Source organism: Vidua macroura, chromosome 5, assembly GCF_024509145.1.
Source record: "Vidua macroura isolate BioBank_ID:100142 chromosome 5, ASM2450914v1, whole genome shotgun sequence".
Classification (NCBI taxonomy): Eukaryota; Metazoa; Chordata; class Aves; order Passeriformes; family Viduidae; genus Vidua; species Vidua macroura.
Genome location: NC_071575.1, coordinates 16,937,155 through 16,952,913, shown reverse-complemented (window position 1 = coordinate 16,952,913; position 15,759 = coordinate 16,937,155). Strand labels below are relative to the sequence as shown.

The window sequence follows — 15,759 nt, the reverse complement described above, 5'->3', positions numbered from 1 at the left end:
GCCTGCCGCTTCCCTGCCCTACTGTCCACCCTGCAGGCGCGTCCAGCCCGCGTTTTTTCCGCCTTCTGATTGGTCGCCGCCGGGCGCCGGCTGCGTGCCGATTGGCCGTCCGCCACGTGCGGCTCGTGTTGCTTGGCGCGGGCGGCAGAGGCGCGGCGGCGGCGGCGGGGCGGGGTCCGGGCGGCGCGAACTGATTGATTGATAGATTGATTGATAGACGGAGCGACCGGGCCACTCCACGGGCTCCCGGCGCGGCCCCTCACGGGCTTCCCCCGGCCGGCCCGTGCCTCCCGACCGCAGAAGGAGCAGCAGGGGCGGGCACTCTTACCTCTAGGCTGTGCTTGCGGTCGGTAGCGAGGCAGGGGGCATTAATCCAGTGGAAAGCCGGGAAGGGCATTCCAGGCGGGCGCCTCAGGCTGTGTCAGGCCGGCGGGGCAGCTGCAGCAGGCCCGGCTGGGCCTGGATCTGGCCCTCTCGTGTAAGAGTATGTCTGGTATCGTTGCCCACACCAATGTGTCACAGTTTATTGGGAAAAAAAAAAAATCTATGTTGTAAAGAAGCCTGTCATTTAGCAACATCGGTGGGAGCAGAGGAGTCTTAGTGCTTTGTGAAGCCAAGCCCTGGATTTTCCATGGAAATTAAACATAAATCAGTGTAGGGAAAGGTGCAGGAGATGGGAGGCTGGCTTCAGCTGGGTTGCTGTTAATTATTAGTGGTGAATTAGAATTTACTAAGTACTTAACAGGCAGGTATCTCTCAGGCAAAGAAAATATTTCAAACTCCATGATTTTCTACAGAAAGATAAAATCTTGTCAGTCAGCCAGATTTTTTTCTTTTTGTCTACTCACTATGCAGGCTGTAAGATTTCTTTCCCTTCAGTTAGATATTTATTCAGTATAAATAAATGTTACATTGCAGCTTTCAACAGGCACAACTGGAGACTGTAGGAAGACACATGCCAAAGTGAGTCTCAATCCCCTGAGACACCTGCAAGAGGTAGAACACTGCATGGCAAAGCAGCACTTGCCACAGGCACACCACTGGGTTCCTCTGGCAAGACTCTTCAGCAGCTTGCGGGGAAGAGTTTTATCCCAGTCAGACAGCTGTGCCTCAAAGGTGCGGAACAGTGGCTCTTTCTCTCTGCATCATTGTAATACATGAGTGTGTTCAAATTTAACCAGGTTTAGGCTCAAGCAATTGAGGATGATCACTGTGTCTTTATGGGTTCCAGTATGTGTGTAATTTCACTGTATGCACCTTTCCTGGATCTCTTTAAAGCTGCCAACTCAGCCTAAGCGAGTTGTCCAGTTTGTAGTTGCTGGGTCATGACTTTATCATGTGCCTTATCTGTACTTTTCTTTACAAGGCTTTTTGCAGCATTTTTATGGCTTTGCATTTTCTTTTATAGTATTTTGGAAACAAACCAAGAGACCCCATGATGAAGCTGATGTCATAGCATTTTGTTCTGAAATCAGAACAGTGAGTTTAGCGACAGAAGGAGTTAGAGGGAAAGGAATAATTCATTTAGTTTTATGAGGTGCACTTTGTCTTCAAGACAGTGGAAAAATAAGTTCAGGAATAAAAACAAGCACCAGTACTGTTTCTTGGTCTCAACTAAAGGAAGAAACTATTTAAACAAAATTATAAAGATGAAATTTACTCAAAATACTACTGAAAAGACTAAAATTACCATGCTCAAGGCAGAGGAGTAAACATCAGGAGTATCTACTCAAATCTGCAACTGATTTGTTTAGTTCCATTGGTTACCTTCAGTTTTCCAGTTTGTAAAGTAGAGGGAGTAATGATTGTTTAGGACAGAAATTGTCTCCTGAATATACTAAATACCACTATATGTGTCTTGTGCCTGCTGAGTCCCTTAGCCCTCATGTAGGTTGAGGTAAGAGTTCAGTTTGCCATGTTCTGAGCAAGATACAAGTTAACCTGAAGTCAGCAGGATATCAGATGCCAAGACTAAACAACTACTTCCTTTGCCTGGTCTAAGGGGACTGTGTTCACATGCCAGTTCTTGAAATTGCTTTTTCATAGTGTCTTGTGCCCCTTGTGTGACTCTTGGGAGCCAAGGAAGTTTAATGTCTTAAAAAGTCTTAATACAGAAGGTTGCTTGTAATCCTAGTGCTTGGTGCCTGGCTAAAATATCCAGCATGAAAGCTCTGCAAGGTAGATATGGGTAGTCTCAAAAAATCTTGAAGTATTTTCAAGCTGTGTATGTTTAAATGCACTGGCCATATGTTTTCAGTAGTGCTTGGCACAGATGATGAAGGAATGATGTGCAGCACTGAAGTTAATCTGTTAATCCAGACTTCTGCTAGGACAAACCTTTGCCATGTTTTATGCTGCTGTAATCCAGGTTACAGCAATGTAGAACATGGCAAAGGCTTCTCCTAGCAAAAGTCTCATGGGAAATCATTAGTAAAATCTTATGCCTTAAGTTGGTAGGCATCCAACAAGACTTCACAGCATGGTATTTCTGGACATGCTCCAAGAAGAGAACGATCCAAACAAGACCATTTGCTGATGAAAAAAGATGAGAGTTAAGTAGCAAATGTCTGTGTGATTGGGTGTTATGTGTATGTATTGCATAATATATACCCAAATATTTATATTCTATATTGAAGTTTACTGTTCTATTAATTCTTTCCCCTTTTCATATGTATAAGGGTAGCTAGTGAAACAACACAGTTGTTTTCACAGAGACATGGAAATTACTGAAGGTAAACATGAAGGAGAAGCAAAGCAACAAAGGCATGTTAAAACATGAATCTAGTTAGAGCAGAGAACAATCAGTTCTGTTTTCTTCTTATGTTTAGTATCAGGTTTTGCGTAAGGCTAAGACATCTATCCAGAAGCTGGAGCAAACCTTGTGTTCTTTGCTGAAGATGAAAGGTAACTGTATGCAAGTATTTGCTTGGACAAAGAGCCTGGACTTGGTTTTTATGTATTTGTTAGAGACAGAAGTACACAGCTGAGCCCATTAAAGCATTGCACCAGCTGTGGCTTTAGTTGTAGCAGTAAGTGAGGGATAGTGAGAAGTCTGTCAATCCACTGAGCACCGTATCTCAGAAATCTCCCTCTGACTCAGCCTTTCCTACCCTCTCCCCAGCCTAGGTGAAGAGAGGAAACAAGCAATTCCTGCTACCCTGTGGCAGCAGGCCATTCAGCCTGAGTACTCTTGGCAGCTTCACCCCAGCAGGTGTGGGGCTGGCACGGGTCCCCAGGCTGGATCCTTAGGCTTCCACCTGGAGCCTGCAGGAGCTGTGTGCTCCTCCTGGCCACAGCAGTGCGGCACAGTGCCAGTCACAGCTGTCACCAGCACCCAGCCCTGCCAGAGCTTAGACTGCACAACAGCACGCTGTGGTGTGAGGTAAAAGGATTTCCTAGGGCAGGAAATTGAAGCCTCTGGTTAAGAGTGTACTCTGATATACATGGTTAAGAGACATGCTACAGTTTTGTTTTCTTTCAGCTTGGCGGGCCCTCCTCACGCCCTGCTCTCTTACAGCCTGTGACATCTTGGTCACACTGGCCAGCAGGTACCATCTGCAGTTGTGGCAGCTCCTGCTGCGGGGCCTCACGCCCCCAACAACGGGCCTTTTCTTTAGTGCTGCTGGCCACTGCCTCTGCTAGCAGCAAGCAGTACTAGGGGCTGATAGGGTAGAGGCTTTGGACATATTTTTTGTCCCTTCAAGTGTCCAAATTCCTGTCAGCTAGAAAAAAAACCTGCTATTCATGTGACTCGCACCTCCAATAATTTGAATCAATTAGAAGTGTCAGTGCTTAAAATGAGCAACCTCATCTGAACCCACATCCTTAGATAACCCATAAAAGTGAGTCACAGGTAGAAAGAATAGTTTGAGCAAAATTGAAAGGATAACAAGCAGGGAGGCTGGTTGAGGGGAGTTTGAGGCAAGCTTCCCCTTGTATGTACTTGCATATATGTAAAATCCATACTGCTTGTGAATCACAGGATGGATGTCAGGGTTTTTCACATGCATTATAAGGTAATCAAAAAATACTGTATTGACTAGTGTGTGCCCGGGGTTTGATTTGCAGATTGATTTCACCATCAGTTCTGTAAAATCAATGATAGGAAGAAGGCATTGATTCTAAGTTCCTCAGTGTTCATAAACTCCCAGTAGTGCTAGTTATGTTCTAGGGGAGACAGATGTTTATTCTTTCACATAATTTTTGCCTAATGAAAAGCTGTGGCTTGTGAAGAACCAGTTATTGACAGTATTCTGTTTGGTTGGGGCTGAGGGTGAGAGAGAAGCCTAAAGTGCTGTTGATGTGACAGTAACCTTTCTGCTGACAACAGCGAGCTGCAGTCTGGAGGATGGGAGCCCATCCAGCTTGGAGGAAGTCAGGGAGGAATATGTCAGGAGGCAATTCGGCAGTCAGAGGTAAGGGCTTATAACAGTCAAGAAAAGATGATAATATTTTGCACTTGCTTCCATCCCAGCATCTCTGAAACTCTTTGTCATTGTTACTGTATTTCCAAGCAGAGGTTTTTCCTCATGAGGAAAGGACAAAGAGGTTTCACCTGGACTGCTGTAATCCCATGGAGTGCACAAACCTTCTAAGCATGTTGTTGGTCTCATTTCCAAACATTGCTTGTATTTTTTTTTCTCTTCTATGTAGCTGATCTCTGGCAAGGATGTCTCATTGCATGAAAAGCAAAAGAAGGAGGAAGAAGCTGGCTTGGGAAGAATTCCCTTAGGCTCTGGAGTCACCATGACAAGGGCATTATTAATCCAGTTGAGAAGCTATTAATGTGGCTTTTCTTCCCTTGTGTTCTTTCCAGCACTACATCAGCCTCAGAAGATATGAGTGAAAGTGACTCTGCCATCTGGTATTTGCTCCAAGAATGTGAAAAACAAACACTTGAAGAATATGGGAAGCCAGAATTGATCCAGTTTTCAGACACTTTATCCCCAGATCTAGTGGAATTTGAACGGTAGGTGCACCCCACATTGCCTTCAGGGTTTTAACTTGTTTGCATTGTCACTGTGTATCCAGGCACTGCTGTTCATGCAGCCCTGCTGGAGCCTGTGTCTGCCTCACAGAAGCCTTGTGCCAGCAACTTTGGCCCTGCTGGTGATGAAGCGGATCACTTCGTAAGTCCCTGCAGCTTGCACATGAACGGACTCTTAGAGTTGTAGCAGCCCCCAGCTTTTCAGGCCTTGGTAAATCCCTGAGGATTTTTCACTCCTTAAGAAAAAGAAGAAAATTTCTTTCAAGTGTGTCAGTCCCTGTGTTGCCACACTTTACCACTGTATCCCTGCCATGGGGCTAGATTTTAGGAGGGTAGGAATTGCTGCACCAGATGAATTTGCCAAGAGTCTAGCTGTATGTGTTTCAAGGAGGTGCAGGAGCCAGAGGTAAGCTCATTCTGTTCCTCACAGTGATGCTCATCCTTCCTTTAATGGCATTGTTATGAGGAGCTTGAACACTGTTGCCCCTTCCAGAAGCAGACCCTTAGCTCCTGGCAGCTTGGAGTACTTTTTTAGTGGGATCAGAGTAGGGTAAGGCTGGATTCAACCAAGTAAGATCTTATAGTCCTCAGCCTCTGGCCTGCAGAATAGTGGTTGTCTGGAAGATACCAGAAGGCATTCTGCAACAATGCAAAATTGTCTGCAACACTGGGGAAGGGGGAGGACCTAAAAACTCATGTGTTAAACTTAGAGCTAGTAGATGGGAGTCTGTAAATCTTTTAAGCTCCTAAATGCATGATGCAGGACCTAAAAGTCAAAGACTACTGTTCTCATGTCAGTTGTCCATGTATTTTATTTGGAAGTCATAATGTAAATAAGGTAAAATTACTGTTTTTTTCCAAAGTTAGTTGTATCTTAAAACCGAGTATTATACTCCATGTTCTTCCCCTTCCTGTCAGAAAACACTAGGAGGTACTAGGAGGTACTTAGGTATTTGGAAATGCAAATACTTGTTGCATTTCCAACAGGATAAAAGATTATTGGATTGCCAAGATGAGAAATAGACACATGTGTAATCTATCCTGTACCATCAAGCAGTCAATTTCACCCTAACCATTCCACAGTTAATAACATGTACTGCAGGAGAATCCAGAGCTGCAGGTGGCATCCTCTTTCATGGTATCACCACCACAACTAAAAACTTCTGCAGTTCCTTCTTCTCTTTTGCTTTGAACTTCTGTGTATTTCTAAAAACCCCTTTGATCACCGGGTTTTTCCTCAAAAGGAGACTGCAGCTGGACCAGCAGATGGCACCAGCATCCCACCCCTGCACCTGCTTTTGCTCCTGTTAGAATTGGAGGTGGCTGTAGTTAAGGTATCATTTAGAACACCTTGAAATGTGCTGAGTCAAGATTTTCAGGATTGAGAAAATCTGCTTCATCAAAGACTGCACGACAGAGCCATAAACACCTGACTTTCATGTTCTTTACAGGCCAGGTAGACCAGGGCCTGTACTGTGTAGACTCTGGCACTTATCCTGTAGTCCTAGGGCAGATTGCATTTGGTTTATAGCTAATTCTTGTCAAAAAATGACCTTTTATAACAGGCATAAAATGACAAGGACTCTTCAGCAAAGAAAGCAACAGCCTTTTGGTGATCATGTAATCACATTATTTGGGAAGCATCAGAAATGCTTTGAGCTTCAACTGACTGGGTTTTTCTCCCACATTCAGCAGCAGGAGATACACTGGTAGGACTTCACAGTACTCTGTCCAGTGCAAAATGTGCACTGTGCAAAATGTGGTTGTCTCCTTCCAGCTGGGAAGGAAATAGTTGACTGGTGCTTCAAGCTTAATTTCTTTAGCAGAGCAATCTAATGGTGGTTCGTGTTCTGCTTGAGAAATTCCAGGTCCTTTGTTTGGAGCTGGACATCCAGAAACCTTAGTGAGTGCACTACCTTACATGAGAATGCTTATTCCCCTTCCGCTATTTTGTCTCCAGCAGTGGTGGAAAATACTCCAGAGTGTGGAAACTTGGGTTTAAACAGGTTTATGTTTGCCTACAAAATTATATTTTTAATATTGGTTTGCTGGAACAAATAAAAAATAATTATTTCTTTTGAGTTACTTTCTCATACAATACTGTTCAGTTAATCAGGAAATGTGCTTATTTGGGACATCTTCCAAGGAATCATTTTGAGCCCAAACATAGTAACAATGACTGCTGTTTATAGAGCTCTTGGTTTATACTCCTTTGCTCATTTTATTTTCGGCTGAGACTCTCTAAGCATTTAATTAATGTAAAATAACCTTCAGTGCAGCTTTCTGAAGTAGACATTATTATCCTTGGTTCACTGTGCCACACACACAGTGCTAACAGAAGAAGCAGGCTTGATCTGAGATTTAGTCACTGGGTAGAAATTATGACCCCTGTGTTGCACCACCAGTTTCACCACAGACTGCATAGAAGTCAGTGTTAGGGATGTGTTTCCTTAGATGTAAAATGGAGGAAATGGAGCTCCCATGCATAAGAGCATCCAGACCTGGGATAGTGTCTTTCTGTCTGTATGTACAGTACCTACTGCATCAGGATATGACCTCAGCCAGGGCTGTAAAGTGTAGTGCAGTGCCAGTAAATGTATAAAAAGTGACTTGCAGTGCAAAAGGTTCAGGATACAAAGACAAGTAACTGAAAATGTATTAAATTCCAGAATGAGGTTTGCCCATGCAGCCCGTACAACCTGCAGTGCCTGGAGCTTCTGTTGTGAGGCAGTCCTGCTGAGGCTGAGGCTGGAGCCTTCAGGTGAAATCGTCAGTGTTGGGCACCATTCAGTAATTGTATGAAGTCTGGGAGGCAGAAACAGTGAAGTAGTTATGGATCAGAGCTACTCCCTGGTGTCCTGCTGATTTTCAGTAGATGGCTGCCTTATAGCCTGCTCTTAAGAGACACTCCCTTTCCTTTCCTTCCAGATACCTGTATTTTTATAAGCACACAGTGGACCTGCTGATAGAGCATGGAATTGTTTGCACTGGAGAGGTCCCTCTTCCTGAGGTCTCCACAGCTATTTCCCATCTCTGGCAAGAGCTTTCTGAAGAGAGCAGGGACAGCATCTTGCAGTACTGTAGCCAGAGAGATTTCCTCATGGATCCCAAGGCTGCTTGCCCAGAGCCTGCTTGCACTGAAGGTAGTGTGAGGGACAGCGGAGGTAACAGTGAGGAAGCCAGTGGTTCCTCAGTCTCCACACCAGAGGAAGTAAGTGCTCAGCAACATTCAAAGTCTGCCTGTGAAACTCCAAGCCTTCAGATGCTAATTGGCTCTGCAGCTTTTAATTGCAAACATACAGTAGTTGTAACTACATTTTCTCAAGATCACTTGAATGCGTAAGTGGAGACAATAAGCAGTCTTTGAGTAAATGTCTGCACCAAATTTTCTCTTGGTGAGATACCTGGTGAGCTGCAGAAGTGCAATGGTAGTAATCCTGCTAGTCTCCACGGACTTGTGGAGTTTCTGTGCTAAGTAACAGTTAAATTTGCTCCTACTTTGCTCCAGGGACAGGGAGCAAGAGCAAGAGTTATACAGTTACTGTGCTCTGCAGACTCTCCAAAGAGCACAGATGATCTAAATCCAGAAGGGATACCTAGTTTGCCAAATCCTGCTGTGTTTTGGGTTGGGTGGGTTTTTTTCATCAAAGCACTTGGTAGCAAAGAGAAAGTATTTTTAGACCAGTCCCAGTGGTACAGGGCCAATGACTGCCTGTACCATGCACCTCTGCAGAGCCAAGAAGTCAGTGACTGAGTAGACCAGGACATTTCTTAATAAGAGATTGAGTAAATAACAGTCAGTTCTATTAATCGTTCTTGGAGCACTGATTGCTGAAGTAATTAGCTGCTCGAAGAGGTATGTGTAATTTCATTAGCTGCAAGGAAGGGACAGATGTTTACCTTTAGCATAGAAATAAATGGCATTGGCATGTTCTTTTTGAGTCACAGGACACGACTGATATTGCTCACTGCCTTAGGAAATGTTGTGGGAATGTTCCCTCTACGGTATTTCTGGCACAGAAAGTGTGTGAACTGCATTATGGCAGAGTGAACTAATGAGTTTAGTGGTCTGGCACAAGGAGCATCCAAACTCTAACTGGAGTCAGTTTTGGAGAGACTGTCTGGTACAGCTGAGATCTCCAGCCATAAGCAGCAGTCCACAGTCAAGTCTCTAAAGCACTGATACAATTCATGGTTTTTACTGATTTTTGGGAGATGTAATGTGAAGTCTAACTCCTAGAGTTTGAAGCATGGGCTTAAGGGTGTAGACTGACCTTGTGTTCCTAGCCATGACAGTTATTCCACATTATTCCTGTCTCCACAAAATCTCTTGGTTTACTCTAGCTGTAACCATACCTGTTAAATGTAAAGAAAGAATATAATGTTTTTAAAGACTTCATTATTAAAAATTATGCCCTAGGTAAAACTTTTTAGGTGGCTGGATATGTTGACATCTGAAGTGATTTCTCTGCTAGGTGATGTTTGAAGATGCATTTGATGTTGCTGCTGGTTTCCTTGACAGAAGCAAGGCTCAGGGAATGTCCAGCCAGAGGTAAATTACAGATTCCCCTTTTTGGCAGACACGGTACGTTCATAGCCCACTGTCAGCAGTCCACGTCAAGTGCTCTGTGAAGTGAGACAACAGCTCTCTTTTTAAATAAATGCTCAGAATAGCAGCCTACAACAACTGGGCTCACAAAAATACTTCCCTTTAAGGGGAAAAGATGAAATGACTAATGGTCATTTATAGCAGAATCAGTAAGAATCACTTACTAAGAGCCCTATCACTTCAGGATAACTGGGGTCCTTCTGATTTTCTTTGCCACTCTGCACAGCTTTCTGTTTTTTTCCATTTACAATACTTGCCACGTTGTCTTTTTCTCTCTCACTTTCCAGGCCTGTGACCAAGAGGCATTCCCTAATAAATCAGCTAATCATAAGCCATACTGTCATTTAATTAAACAAAAATGATAATTTTTCAACATTTTCTCCCTTGTCTTACCCTAATTCAGTCACATGGAGGTGATCACGTTAAAGTGTCATTGACCTGAACAGTAACACCAAAGAAACACAGAACCTTTTAAATAATGTCTTTCTTCTTCAGTTCAGATGAGTAACCTAGAAGAGAACGTCAGATACAAAGCTGGTTTTTTCCAGTAGACCAAAGAAAGAAAAGCGTTGTTTTCCTCAAGAGGAAAATCACATTATGATTCATCTTTTATGTATTCTTTCTACTTAGTCTTCGTTAAGATTGTTTCTCTTTGCAAATAATGTTTTTAATCTGTGGGGTTTTAATCCCATTTTCTACTTATTTCTCAACATTTAGAGTGATCTTTAATGTGTATCTCTTCCTTTCACCACCATTCCAGGTTGCACTTCCAGAAGGGAATAAATTAAAATAAGGTTGTTTTGGATGATGATCAAAATATACTTGAATGGATGAAAAAGCTTAACAAATATTTATTTATTAAATAACATTTATTAGGTCACATTTTCCATTTGCTTTTAAAATAAGATTAAGTATTCCTTAATACCGCAAAGTATTACTAGAATCTTTAAAGTCTGTTTTAGGTCCCAAATCAGTTTTGTATTTCAATAGTCAATATTTATTGTTTTCTCTTTCTTGCCTGTTGTTCTGCACCTTGTAATTCTGGACAGAGGTGTGATGGCAGAATTTTGTAAAATCCCAGGAAGAATACAGAGGTGAGGTCCAGAATGAAAAGCTTAGCTTTGTGCCACAGTTGCCTGAGAACACACCTGCCAGTTATAGCTAACATGTCATTTCATGACCACAGGTTACTGCATTCACTTCAAAACTTCACAGAAGTTAAAGCTGTTCCTCTGGACAACCCTACCAAATACACTCCCAAATGTCCATTGTTGCTGTCTGTTTTAAATTGATATTTACTTTTCCCCAAAACAGTGTTACTATGCTGTAATGTATCAGCAGATCTCCTTGTTGTGACACCCATTTCTTGTATTTCTGTTCTCTGTTCTTACAAATCTGCCTTGCACTTGGCAAACAGTATCTCATCAATGCATCCATCACAACTCCTCTCTGTCTTGCTTGGCTATTTTCTTTAATATCAGAACCATCTTGAAAACAATTTATTTTTTTTTTATTTATAAGTAAAATATGGAGGAGAGAAAGGAGACCAGAACACAAAATTAAATACAGTATCTGATTCCATTTTCAGTTCAGCATTTGCAATCTGCACTTCTGAAAATCCTGAGGATCACCAAAGACTCTATCTGCAGGTCACTGACTTCCTAAAACACCTCTTCTTCACTAATACACAGTTTTGCCAGGTAAGCCTTGCCAAAGGATCCCTTATAGAAGGAGCAGTGTATTTCAGAGCAATGTATTTCAGGAGCAATGTCAGAAAGGGATTTTTGTATTCAATGCTTCTGATCATATTGTCCAGAATGTCCAAAAAGAACTTGGGGTTCATAATTTTAGATATGTCATTCCAAAAGGCCAGTAGGATTGCCTTTGTAAGAGGTTAAGTGTGAGTGAACACTGCTGTGAATATTATTCAAAATGGCAAATAACATGAGGAATTGTAATTTTTTTTTATTATTATTGTTTGCATGAAAGTTCCTTGTGGAAAAGCTTGAATCTCCTCTGAGCAGGTAAAGCTCACTTTCCAGCTGTTCATCCACCCCCAGGTGCTTCATTCTGAGCTCATTAGAACCACCTTCTGCTTGTCTGGGTGCCAGGTTCCCTGCCCTGAGCCCTCCACTGGCAGGCCCTAGAAGCAGGATATTTGTGTTCTTGAAAGAGCTGATGAAAAGCTCCTGAGCTTCCCCTTAACTTCAGCCTACTGCTGCAGGTTTGCTGAGCCAGAAGTCTTTGTGTTTGCATTGTTCTTCCTCCCCTTCTTGTCTCCCTGCCATGGAGGTGGCTCAGAGCTTGGGTAAAGAACTGAAGGGAGACACCCCTCAGCCAGAGCTTGCCTGTTTTGGTTCAGAGTCAGTGGTACCTCCACAGTAGCCGTTGGTGTGCTGGTTTCTATTGCCTAGTTCCCACCTGGCCTTTGGGACTTGAGCAGATGCTCCTTTGAAGGAAAATAGAAGGTTTGTGATGAGGGGTAGTTGTGACAGAAAACAAAGCAGAAACTGGTGTTACACCACTATCTGAATCCATCACAGAGAGAGTGCTGCATGCCATTTGGTTCCCCCATCCTGGTCATAGTAGCACTAGAGAAGGGCAGAGAATGGCAGCAAGCACAGGAAAAGGCATTGAACACTGTTAAGAGTAGGACTGTTCTACAAAAGAAAAGTCTGGGGGGTACTGCAAGACCATTTTATTCATACATGGTGTGGATTCAGTACACAGAATGATTACTCATTGTGTCTAACACCAGAAGAACTAGAAAGCACTAAATAAAATGAACAAACAACATATTAAAAATATTTGCATGTACAAATTACCACATTTAGACTCCAGGGTCATCAATCCATGGGCAATTACTAAATGTGAAGGACCAAATTCAATTTCCAGTGCAAAAGGGCCTCACAACACAGTTTGGTATAATGTACAAGCATTTATTGTAAAACAGAGCACACTGTGTGCCCAATTCTTGCACTTTTTTTCTAAACTTCCCCTGCTGGCTGTTGTCAGAGACCAGGCACTGATCTCCACAGCTGTCTGTGAATAACTATGTTCTGTGTAAGAGCAGAGCTCTTCTTATGTTTAAGTAAATGACTATGAACTCAGCAGGCCTAGAAAAGAAAGAAAAGCTTTAGGCAAGATATGGCATTTTCTGGTTTTAAATTTCTTTTGTGAGTGTCATGCCTGGCATGGTCTCATCTTGTCCTTCTGCTTGGGGCTGCCTCATTATGTGTGAGCCCAAGTCCATCTCACAGCTCCCAGATGAGGTGGTATGGGAAAAGGTAGTGTCTCTTTCAAGGTTTAAAGAGGCACATTTAAAATAAGACTAGGAGAATGGAAGTGATGGGAAGACAAGCAGCAAAAGAGGCCAAAGTACTGCAAATTGGCAGTTGACTGTTTTGTGTGGATCCAAAAGGAAAAAAAAAGCTGCACAGGCTTTTTAACACAGGAACTTTTAGTTATCTGTGATAAAGACAATAAAAAGGGAATTTGAGCACAAATCACCCAGGCTAGATAATACGAAGGTCACAATCTGTTTTCATTTAGAGTGCAGAACAGCACATCTAGACAGTGTGCCAAGAGGCAAAAGAGTAGAAAAAAGAAAATATTACTGACAAGATATTTTTTGTTTTGAGAGCAGAAATTCGGATCCATCTCAAAGCAAACAGATTGAGACAGTTATGAAAGTGGTTGCAGAGCAGGGATAGAAGATGTTCCAGCTAGCTTGAAACACACCAACTCAGGCAGCAGCAGAGAGATCAGTATAGGCTACTCACCTTACCCCAGAAATTGGGCTGCTCAGAGCATCAGAGACTCCTGGACTTGACAGGGAAAGGAACCCATCCTGCTTACCTTATGGGTATGACTGAACCTCTGCAGACCATTCCCCTTCCCTTGATGTGGAACCTGTGCTGGTGCTATGCTAGCACAGGAGTTTGGGCAGTGCTGGCATAAATTATCTCAAGGATAAAGCAGTGTCCCAGTACACTGTGCACACACCTTGTAGGAGATACAGAGGTGGGTAGCAAGTACAGTAAGTACCAAGGTAAGGCATACCACTGAAATACAAAAGCCAGCCCATGGTCTCCTTTCCTTTCATCTGCAGAGCTGATGAGGTGGTGGATTTTATTGGTGGCCATTCATGCCACTGCCATATTCTGTCATTTCTGGTTAACTGTCCAGGTACAAACTACAACAACTGCTGTTGGACTGTGGATGGTTGCTGTTTCAGAGTCACAGCTACTGAGCACAGCTCATCTTGAGCCGCTGCCCTGGCTCTCAAGGCTACCAAGGGCTTGTACTCCACTGGAATAAAAAGCTTCAGAAAGACTCACACAAGAGGAGGAGGAGGGAAATAATTTGGACATGGAAAGAGAGAGCTCTTTAAAGGGCAGGGACCCCAAAATGAGAAAAGGAGCATGCTTATGCAGTATATGATAGAGAAATATTTCTGAGCATGAGAATAGTTAAGCAATCTTGTAATTTTTCAAGAGCTGTTGTCTTAATGTCACATTATAAGAGAAGCTTAGCAGCAAAGGCAGTAAGGAGTTAATTTAGACAGATCCAAAGGTTTTACCTAAATGAAACTCAGTGGGTTTTTTTTTTTTCTAAATAGTACTAAGCACATGTGTGTCTTCAAAGACACATTTTCTTTTAAAATGATGGATTTTAGATGAGTCACTTGACAAGCAAATGGTATTTAGTGCTTCTTAAGCTGTACATTTTCAAACAGCACCTATTTTTAAAAGCAGTATTTCACTGAAGTCTTGCATCAATGCAGAAGGTGGGCTAGATGGACTGCAGGCATGAATACTTTTATCTTTCAGACTTTGATTTCTCAAGAGCCACTTGTTCTCTGTTAACTGGCGAAAGAGAAGAGCCTTTCCTTCTGTTGCTAAAAGTGGAGCAAAGCCTGAAGTTGGTAGAAGTTAAGGCCTCAAGGAAGCTCTCATACCTTCAGAGCCTGTTATGTGACATATTTGCTACCACAGTCAGTAACAGCTGTCTAGATGATGTAAATAGACACAGGGTTGAGCCCTGTGATTTTAGAAGGAAATTGGCAGAAAATTTGAGCCATTCTTCATCAGGCATCTCAGGAACTCATCAAGTGCTGGTGGTTGACTCAGAGAGGAGGGAGGGCTCATGCTGTATTTTCTGGTACATCAGCTCTTGACGTACTCACTGTATATTTGAAATTCAATGAAGTCTTCTGGATTTTAACCCTGCTTGACTCTGGGGGGGCTTTCAGGAAGAAGATCTTCACTATGATCATGAGACTGTGATGCTGCGGTGCACTGAGACCTTTGATGATGAAGATTTCTAAACAGTGTCTCCACTAATGTTTTGCCAAGCACTGTCAGGTACACCAGGTACACAGGAGGAGGCTTCACCTCTTTCAGTGAGCAACCTCTCTAGCAGAGTGTGGAGACACTGTGTTGAAATGGTTTGTTACCATTGACTTCTCCTTCCCTCATTAGTACTTCTTGATATATCAGTTGAGTAATTTATACTTTTTAAAGGTTTTAAAGGTCTTAGCTATTTATTAATAAATGTTTTTACCTATTGCTATTTAATGTTTTGCCTTGCTTCACAAAGAAACCGAGGCATGTACAGTTAAGTGACCTTGCCTAGCATAAGGTGTGGGAAGAGCAGCAGGGAGGCCAGATAAGTGGCAATCTGCACACTCCCACAGGATGCAGGTCTCAAACTGCAACCTGCAAAAGTCACCCCCTGACAGTAATTACTCTTCTGGTGCAATTTTTCATCTTGGGCTCACAAGGAAAGAGGGATTTCCTCACAGAGAGTGGAATGAGGCTCTTCTCTTTATGAGGACAGTGAGCACCTACAGCAGTGAGCACCCACTCCCCAGTCACCTAAAAAAGTGCAGGCACAGTAATACACTTTGGATTATTTACTTTTGTAAAGCCGAGTGATCAGCCCTGTGCTCTTCTTCCACATCTAATGCTTGGATGAGTAGTGCTGCTCAGACAGTGTCTTGGAATTAAAAGTGCTGTGAAATTGAATAAAGTCCTTCACATCTCTGAGTTATCATTAAAGGCTCTCTGCAGACTTGAACAAACTGTATTCTGATAGCGGTTATGTTGAGGTCATGCTACCAGCCATCACAAACAGAAAGGATGGAAGTTTTATTTTAAAA

General features: G+C 42.8%; 1 protein-coding gene across 6 annotated transcripts; it reads left to right on the top strand.

The window, feature by feature from the left end:
• Positions 1 to 229: 229 nt before the first annotated feature.
• On the top strand, positions 230 to 15,677 carry STRA8 (stimulated by retinoic acid 8). 6 transcript variants are annotated; one of them, XR_008437159.1, is made up of 10 exons: positions 230 to 346; positions 919 to 1,116; positions 2,829 to 2,904; positions 4,331 to 4,415; positions 4,817 to 4,969; positions 7,916 to 8,198; positions 9,463 to 9,539; positions 11,185 to 11,296; positions 13,243 to 13,461; positions 14,851 to 14,932. XR_008437159.1 is itself a non-coding variant. In XM_053977869.1 (9 exons), the coding sequence occupies exons 2-9, from the start codon at positions 1,009 to 1,011 to the stop codon at positions 14,923 to 14,925; spliced, it is 969 nt and encodes a 322-aa protein (XP_053833844.1). In that variant the 5' UTR covers positions 230 to 346; positions 919 to 1,008; the 3' UTR covers positions 14,926 to 15,677. The 6 variants fall into 6 exon arrangements, 5 of the variants coding, with proteins under 5 accessions (XP_053833844.1, XP_053833846.1, XP_053833845.1 ...); XM_053977869.1 differs by lacking the exon at positions 13,243 to 13,461 and having other exon boundaries at positions 14,851 to 15,677; XM_053977871.1 differs by lacking the exons at positions 230 to 346; positions 13,243 to 13,461 and adding an exon at positions 353 to 478 and having other exon boundaries at positions 14,851 to 15,677.
• Positions 15,678 to 15,759: the final 82 nt, after the last annotated feature.

What these genes read in the sequence shown, in the direction of transcription:
- STRA8 (XM_053977869.1), top strand. Translation starts at nt 1,009, where the DNA reads ATGGCAAAGCAGCACTTGCCACAGGCACACCACTGGGTTCCTCTGGCA. An exon ending in TTCTTTGCTGAAGATGAAAG is followed by an intron (nt 2,905 to 4,330) that starts GTAACTGTATGC and finishes TGCTGACAACAG; the next exon opens with CGAGCTGCAGTCTGGAGGAT. An exon ending in AGGCAATTCGGCAGTCAGAG is followed by an intron (nt 4,416 to 4,816) that starts GTAAGGGCTTAT and finishes TGTTCTTTCCAG; the next exon opens with CACTACATCAGCCTCAGAAG.